At 42.8% G+C, this 8,903-nt stretch overlaps 1 protein-coding gene across 1 annotated transcript; it reads left to right on the top strand.

The window, feature by feature from the left end:
- Nucleotides 1-33: 33 nt before the first annotated feature.
- On the top strand, nt 34-6,932 carry LOC147010898 (uncharacterized). The gene is made up of 2 exons (XM_085860488.1): nt 34-1,224; nt 6,072-6,932. The coding sequence occupies exons 1-2, from the start codon at nt 1,007-1,009 to the stop codon at nt 6,565-6,567; spliced, it is 714 nt and encodes a 237-aa protein (XP_085716614.1). The 5' UTR covers nt 34-1,006; the 3' UTR covers nt 6,568-6,932.
- The last annotated feature ends 1,971 nt before the right edge of the window (nt 6,933-8,903 follow it).

The raw sequence follows: 8,903 nt of genomic DNA on the forward strand, positions 1-8,903 counted from the left end.
GACTACGTCTCTGCATACGCTCAATCCCGCATGCCAACGTCGATTCAAGTGAAGCAGTAACTGCTTTCTAAGATCTGTGAAGATGACGAAATTCACGGCCTGCTTTGAAAATTGACAAAATGAGGACTGGTGAGATTCTCGGTGCAATTTCCATGATTGGAAATGTACCATTTCTTTATGCAGAGATATCAAATCTAATCAACATGTGGAATGTACTGTACATTGTTATCCACATGACAACTGAGCAATGCTGTGGTTTGTGGGGTTTTATTTTCGTCATTCAAAAATTTTGTAATTGCTTTAAGAAATGCTATCCAGTGGATGTCCTTGAGTTTGAATCTGATGACATCACGGATTATAATGCATTAAATGGTTTATGGGACTTGGAAACGCCATGAAGATGGGAAATCCTACGTTGGCCCAGTCGTGAGCACATTGGATTGTCCTGCTGAACATTTTGAATTTTAATCTGTCAAAGGGTGCAGTATTAACGATTTGGATTTGAGGCTTTGAGAACCTGAGCTTGTTTCGAGAGACGTGAAATGTAATTGGATTGTCAAAAAAGGCCAGCTACTTCACCAATGACCTGTAGAGAGGGCATTGAGCTGCCTGGCCTACTTTATACTTGGTTCCTGCGAATGACTTTAATTCTGACAGGGCCTCTTTTGGGTGTGCACTAAAATGCTACTTGTGAAAAAAGCACGCATCTCCCTATCTGATGAAAGCGATTTATGTCGGCTCATTTTCAGTCACGATCTATCTTTGCTCAGTAATCTACTACAATGGCTTACCAGTGAGAGAATATTGCAAACGGTATGGCTGAGACGTGAATACAAGCAGTGGGTGGATTAACATATGCTCTGCATTGTATTACAAATTACCAGGTGAGCTTTGTTGCCAGGAGAAACCGAGAACCTTGCATAGGTAGCGAGGAGGATCGAAGCGGGATCTCTTCCCATTGAGACAGGCGAACCTATCAAGTTTCCACCATTCTGTCCAGGCTACGATGTCAAGGCCCCACCGTGTGCGATATCGTGTCCTCTCCCGTTCCTCCTTTGTGGAAGAATCGCTGTTTGGATATGTGCGAAGTGGCTCGGGGCCTCCTCGCCTCCCGCACGCCATTCCGGGACCACGGGAGACCTCGCCCAATGACGCTGGAGAGATGGACTTGTCACGTACACCCAGCACCCGGGTGAACGAATCTCGCATGAACAGTGTCTGTAGGTGAGTCGAATGCCTTACATGTGCATCTTTTTTTTTTTTTAAATTATACAGGCATTGAAGGCTCATGGAGGAATGGAACAGATGGCAAAATCGAGGAAGCGTGAGGATAATAATGAATGGATGCATTACAGCATGTAGAGAGGAGTTGCAGGTGAAAAAGGGAGGGGTGGGGGGCGCAGGGTCTCATCAGTAGTAAAGCTCAGACTGCATACAGAAGAAAAGGTGGTTAGTGGGGGGGGGGGGGGTGGGGTTAATGAAGATAACTGAGCATTAAGCTTAAACTTGTGGAAGGGTACCAAAGATGTTCAAGATCCAATGGTATTTGCCAAAAAAAAGAGGCCATTGTGAATCAGTACCTTGAACAAACTCCCTGTCTGTAGATTAAATTGCAATTACGAAAGTTGATAACAAAGGGATGTCGATGCTAAATTAAATTGATTATGAACTAGAACGCCACTCGATAGAGTGCATACCTCCACCAGGCTGAACAGTACGTTTTGTATCCCACTGATTGGCCGGATCTGTGTCCGGACCTGAACCAACATCCCCAACTCATCCACCAAATTATGTCATCTGTCCATAACTTTTTGAAATGTCATATCGTTTTTGGCTACTCTCTCAATAGTGAAGAATCACTTGGAAGTTCAAAAGTCCCTGGTTCCAGATCTTCAAGAAAATCTAATAATTTCATCCTTGCTACACACCCAACATGTCATCCAAGTTTTTCATACAAATCCATCCTCAACCTTTTGAGATGTCCTGCTCACAAACAGCCAAAGGTGAAAACAACCTGCGTCCACCTTCAGTAGCAAAGGTAAAAAGCAATTTGTTCAATGCATGATAAATAGGTTCGCATGTTAAGGGAAATGTATAGTATCCATATGCCACTGGCATGATGGACCAAATGACCTCCTCCCTCCTGTCTTTAAAATTTCCTTGTGCACTATAACTTTGGCAGTTTAAAAAAAATTGTGAAATTTAAAATCTTGTTTGGGAATTTGTATAAACCATCAACCAATTTCTTGTATTTGGGTTTTCATTTGAAAACAAAATCTCAAAAGTGCTTTCCAAAGAAGGAAGAGGTAATTGAGAAATGTTTAAAAAAGAATTTTTAAAGACAATTAAAAAGGATGGGGATTTTTAACTATGGAGGTGTTCGGGTTAAAAATGTAGGCAGAAACCAATTCATGGTTGGCTTTAACGGTGATCAGTAACAGTGGGGTGTGACTGTGCGAGTGATTTGATAAATTGATTTTGTATGTATGGACATTTTAAAAATCTTTTTTTGTTAAATAATTTACTTTGTGTGTTTGCTGTCATGTCATGTCATGTCATGTCATGTCATGTACTTTTGGATTGTCAGAATGCGTCCATGCAGAAATTAAAGGATAGTGAATGAAACCACTGGGAATTGTAGCTCCTGTTTCGATAATGGCTTGCAGTCTTCTGGACCAGATGCGAAGTGGAGATGGTTTCTGAAACTTAACGCCTGAGGTTATTGTTTGAAAACCATGCGAAAATGGCTTATTTGCATCAGAGGCAGCATGTGGTGGAGGCATGCCCAACCTGTGGTTCGTGAAGGTGTGTGGGTTTGTGGAGTTGCATACCATTTACCAGTGGAGATGCTGGGAATAGAGGGAGGGGTAATGTTTTTTTTTTATTTTTTATTTTTTTGTTACCTTCGCATTCTGCGAAAGGTTATGTTTTGGTCGGCGTGTATTTATTTATTTATTTATTTATTTATTTGTAATCTTGTGATTCGTATAACTCAAAAAGTATTAAACCGAATTGCATGAAATTTGGTGGGATGATTGGTTATTATTAGCCAGGAAGCATTCGATTAGATTTTGGGATCGTTCGGGTCAAAGGTCAAGGTCACGAAAAGGTCAAAATCGTCTTTTTACGATAACACGGTCAATTTTTATTCAATTTGCATGCAACTAACGCCAAAATGTTCAGAATTCAACGCCTCATCTTGTGATATGCAATATGACACAATGTCGCCCATACTCTTGTTACCGGTTAGGGGTCAAAGGTCAGGGGGGTCACGACCTTGAAAAATATGCGGTTTTTGTCATAACGCGGTCAATTCTTGTCCGCTTTACATGAACCCAGCACCAAAATGTTCAGAATTTAATGCCCAATCTTGTGACACAATGACGTCATAACACGTCACCGGTTGGGGTAAAATGTCGGGGGGGGGGTCACGCCCTTGAAAAATATGCGGTTTTCGGCATAACTCAGTCAATTCTTATTTGATTTGCATGAAACCAGCATCAAACGAGATTACCTTCTCTTGTTGAAACGTTGTATTCACCGAGCTTGCGAGTGAAGACTCGCCAAAACGACGTGAGTTGATTGTTGTTTAGTCCGTAGCCCCCGAAAGTCGGGGGGGGTCATGACATTATGGATATGTGGTTTGTGTCATAAGACTATTCATATGAAACCAGTTCCCCACACTCATACCAAGAACAAAAAAGTAGTGGCGGCGAAGGTATGCGCTCTATGAGTGCCCGTTCTAGTTATTTATTTTTTTCTTTCTCCCCCCTCCCATAAAAAAATGAGCCATAATTTCAGTGAGTCAAGTAGCAGTGGAGGCATTGCTGCAATATGAAGCATATTACTGATATAAGGAGCTGGAGTTGGGACACACTCATGTTTCGACCATCTCAGAACCACGTATGACCATGGTCTGGCTCCCGACATGAACAACACGGGCCACGTTGGTGGCATTTCTGCTGTTACAGCTGAAGAAGTGCTCTGCAGCTGTGGCTAGCAGCAGGGTTGAGGTTGCGTTGCTCCGTATAAACTCATAGCCATATTGCTCAACCTTCGCTCACATCGGCACAGCTTACGTGTGTTGGAATTGAAGCTTCAGACAGCTTGGTCGAAGTGGAAGAAAGAATGAATATTAAACATAGGTATATTTATCAATTTTTCTCATACTGTTACATGCCAAGTTCAGTGTCAAATGTCGGCAATTCATAATATTTTCTTCCCCAAATGACTCGATTCCCAAGCATTCCTCTTTTCCAGGTTATTGTGATTTTTTTTTTCCTCCCCCACTCTCCCTGACCTCTTCGTTTGTTAGTTGGTTTGTTCCTTTTCTCTTTCATCACCGTTTTCCCCTTCCTCCTCTTGCTGTGTTTCATTCAGCTTGTTTACTGCCCTCCCAATGCATCCTGCACTCCCACCCCTTGATCTCACTTTCACTTCGACTCTGCTGTTGGTGTTTCCCACTTTCCATTTTGTTTTTTTCATTCTGCTCTCGCTCTTCCATAATCCTCAATCATTAATAATAATAATGATCACAAGTCTGGAGACGGCGATGGTTAACGAGCAATGTACACGGTTCGCCTTTTTTATTTTTTGACCTTCGAGGGGACGCCACGGGCAAACTGGTGGGAATCGGGAAAAACGTAAATGATGAAAGTTGTAGGACTCGAAGAGCACTACTTGCATACCAACTTTCATTCGAAACAGTTGAAAACCCTAGGAGCTCGATGCCCAATTTATTGATTTTTTTTGACATTTTCTAAGTTCGTGACCTTGTGACCTTGACCTTGGGACGAAAATGAAAATTCGAGATCCGTGGGGCTATGCACGTGCCATTGGGATAACCAAATACCGAAACCCCTGCCAGATTCGCCAAACCCCCTCGGAGAAGATGTAACTTGAAATCAGCTACCCCCTAAAAACATGTTTTTTGGGCGTGGCTCCACCCATAATGGGCGCAGCATGCCCATTCTCAGGATAACACAACTAGATCATGATATAAACCTCCCAACCAAATTTTATCAGGATCGGATCAAAACCCACGGAGCTATGTTCGGGACAGACAGACAGACACACACCCATAACAAATATAGTGGTCACTTACTGACTCGTGAACCAATAATCTATATATCTATTTCTAAAACTCTCATCTTGTGTATGTATCTGTATATATGTGTGTGTATGTATATATATATATATATATATATATATATATATATATATATATATATATATATATATATATATATATATATATATATATATATATATATATATATATATATATATATATTCCTGAAATACAGCCAAAACAGTACACGATAGCGCAAATTTTTTCAGCCCACCTCACTCACCATTCGCCTGCGGCATGCAGTATCAAGTTTCGTTCAAATTGGGCAACGAAAAAAAATATTAAAAAATCAATTCCCGATTCAGTCAAGAACTCTTTGGGAGTATTTGATCAATGCAAACAACCTCAGCGGTATAGTTCACCGGAGCTATCTTTTTTTTCTTCTTCTTGAAATGATTTTTTTCATTAACCGCTGTCACAACGGGTTCACGGGTCGTCTAGTGATTAATAAAAAAACAAGTCTCACACTCGCACTGTTTCCCCACAAGGATGGGCAAATATAACTACCCAATGCACTTGCTTCTGAGCTGCCAACTATAGATTCTATCCTTGCCTGTCTGCAAGTTGTTGGAATGGTGCTTTTGTGGCAGGCTGTTTCCTCACAAAGTGTGCCATCCCTCGGATGAATGTTGATTCCATCTGTTAGCCTCAGCTGGTGAACGTTAAAAGTACCATGGTGTCTTTTGATAAAGACAAGGCGAGTTATCGCCAGCACACTAATAGGTAGGGGCACTGCAAAAGTGGCATAGCCGCTCCTCATTGATGATGCAATCGACAGACTGGATTCATTATTAAATCCTGGACCAACATAGTCACAACGACTGGAATTACCTATTAAGTGGTAAAATTGGTTGCTGTTATGATGCAGGCTATTCATAAATCCCATATTGCATTCATTAACCATTCTATCATGGTTTTATTGTTTTCCCAACCCTGTCAGGCTGCAGCGATTGCAGCCTTCTTTCTTTGATGAGTCGCCCTTGCACTCTCCATCTCCACCCACGGAGCCAAGCTGGCAGCCACCCCAGACCCCGCTTGTACTTGCTCCGTATGGAAGGCCCATGCTGTGGTCTCCTCCAGTGATTGGCCTTCGCCGTCCCTTCACTGCAGATCCAGCTATTATTCCTACCAGAGTTCCATCATCAATGAGCGTCATTGGTGCTGCAGGATCTGCACAGATTGCGTCAACCTCCAAGACAGAAACCACAATGAAGCAGAAGGAACGACGAAAGATCTGGAGACAGAACACTGAGAGTGATACGATGGTGACCAGCGAGCAGCTCATGCCAGAACTGAGAGGTTTGAAGTCAGGGAGAGAAGCGACACGTCCGGGTTCGGTGGATGGAAGATTGCCTGGATCAGGGAATGCAAAAAGACCGAGCTGGTCTTTACCCAGCAAAAGCAGGACAGTTAATGAAAGACCACCTTGGCGGTAGACCCCACGCCCTTGTTAATTCTAAGGTAACTCGGTCTAATTTGTAGTACAAATACTTTTCTTTCTTTTTGTGAACTACGAAAGGATTGACAGTCTCGTTCACCCACTCTTTAGCAACGATTAAAGAATTTATCTTGGTCACCTGATCCTGGGGTCTCCGAAGAGGGACCGGTGCTCCGGACTGGATCCCACCTGCTCTTGGGAGCTGTGAAGAGAGCCCGGGACCCTGTTTGGGCCAATGGTGAATGCAGACAGACATCCTTGGAGATGAAAATTGCGAGTTAATACATGTGCATTTAATGCTGTATCAAATTGCATCTCAAAACGAATTGATTAAAGTAAATAAAGAAAAAGCATTGCTTCTCCTTTTCGTTTTCATGGCATCCTGGTCAAGCTTGTGCAGATGGAGTCTCCAAAGCTTTAAAACTACTGTATACATGTTACGTTTCACAGCACTATTTTGATTTGAGTTTTTGTTTGAATGTTTTTTTTTTTCGAGGGGGGCAAGTGAGAACTTTATCAGCACACTACCAATTGATTTTTGAGGTTAATTTGTGGGCACCGAGGTAATAAACACAACTGGTAGATATTACAACACAATCCCACACGATGAGTTAAATATCGAAAGAAAAAGCAAATTGTCCTGTCTCAAACTCTCTTCTTTAAAAAAAAAAATTACTTTGCCCAGTGAAGGTGGATGGAGGTTATGTTTTCACTCCTGTCTGTTTGTCTGAGCAGGATATCTCAAAGTTGTGGATGGATTCGGACGAAAGTTTGTGGACAGGTTGGGTGTGTAACAAGCATGAATTAATTTGATTCTGGTGAAGATCTGGAGCCCGATATGAGAATTTTTAATTTGATTAATTTTAAGTGATTCACCATTGAGAGATGGCCAAAAAACGATATGTAGCATGATATTTCAAAAAGCTGTGGATAAGTTTGGAAGGTGAAAAATACAAGCCCATTCGAGTTTGGTTCAGATCCGGACTATCAGTGAGATACAAAATGTAAACTGTTCAGCCTGGTGGAGGTATGTGTGCTACTGAGTGCCCTTGTCGTTTTTAGTGTTTTTGCCAAGCAAGCAAACTTGATATATGGACCACTGTTGGTATGATGTAACATGTTCATCCGCCACTAAAGAAAGCAAAAAAAATAAAAAATAAAAAAACCCACCGATCCTCCTTGCCCCCAACTTTCCACCCTTCCAGACAATGAATTTAATATTGTTACGGTTCTCGGAAACGAATGCATACAACATACAGTTGTCCCGGGTCAGTTATTCCATTAATATACGTGTAGTTAGATCCCTTCCTTGTGTAGTGGGAAGACACGGGGGTGCGTTGCGATGGTCTTTAGTAAAAGGTTATTAAATCGTTTTTCCCTTTTCTTTTATCCCCACTCCATTTCATTTCTGAGGCAAAATCCACGACAACCCACGGTTACCCTCTGCCTGCTCGCCCCTCATCTCGCTTGCCACAGCGTTACAACCCACGGTACCCTCCCCAACGATCGCTTCTAAGGAAACGTGGCGCTTTGAGTATTCCACCGTCTAGTCCAAACCAGACGTGGGCAGTGAATCGCGTTCGTTTTGCACCCAGGTGGGCGGGCCAAACTGGCGTCTGGCTGAAATCCCACCCAGAAAGGCAGACCACATGAAGGCCTGGTCCAATCGGAATGCTCGGATCAGACGATCACGTCGGTTTCGCCATGGCTCCTCCCCGAGCTCCGTGATCTATAAAGTACGGAGCAATCCTCAGAGTTGTGTTGAGTTGGTTTTGCGGGTCGTTGGAGAGGTCGAGTTGGAATTGCGAGTTGTTTGGTCATTGAAGAGAATTGCAAGTTGGAGAGGTTGACGAGAATTGTTGTGAAAGTGTTCCGGCTGCTTGGCTCTGCCGACATCTCGCCTTGATGGCCCGCCTACTGTACTGGTCCTCGCCCACACTAACTCGACCAAGCCTCTTGTCTGGTCCTGCTACTGCTCATCTCTCGCCTCTTTGGACTCTGCCAGACACAATTACCACATGTGTGGCTGTGGACCAAACTGCACAGCTTTTGTCGGGTGCCGCACCACGGAGCATCCCCGAAACGCTCATGTATCAAAAACTGTGACCTCAACTCTCTCCCTCCCTCGCTGACTGCAAAAGTCCTTTGCCTTTCATTGGGTTTATTTTGTCTGAGTGTGTTGGCGCCTGTCCGTTAGATAAGCCTGTATAAGATCTTCATTTTTGTAATTATTGCTTTTATTAATCTTGCGTCGAGTCTGCACTGTGTCCACTTTTGTAAGTTGCTTGTAAAATTGCCGCACCACACCTCTCATCTTTCCCTGCATTACATACC

This window comes from Eptatretus burgeri, chromosome 16, assembly GCF_056783735.1.
Source record: "Eptatretus burgeri isolate ZD-2024b chromosome 16, Ebu_testis_v1, whole genome shotgun sequence".
NCBI lineage: Eukaryota > Metazoa > Chordata > Myxini > Myxiniformes > Myxinidae > Eptatretus > Eptatretus burgeri.

What these genes read in the sequence shown, in the direction of transcription:
- LOC147010898 (XM_085860488.1), top strand. Translation starts at nt 1,007, where the DNA reads ATGTCAAGGCCCCACCGTGTGCGATATCGTGTCCTCTCCCGTTCCTCC. An exon ending in CGCATGAACAGTGTCTGTAG is followed by an intron (nt 1,225 to 6,071) that starts GTGAGTCGAATG and finishes CAACCCTGTCAG; the next exon opens with GCTGCAGCGATTGCAGCCTT.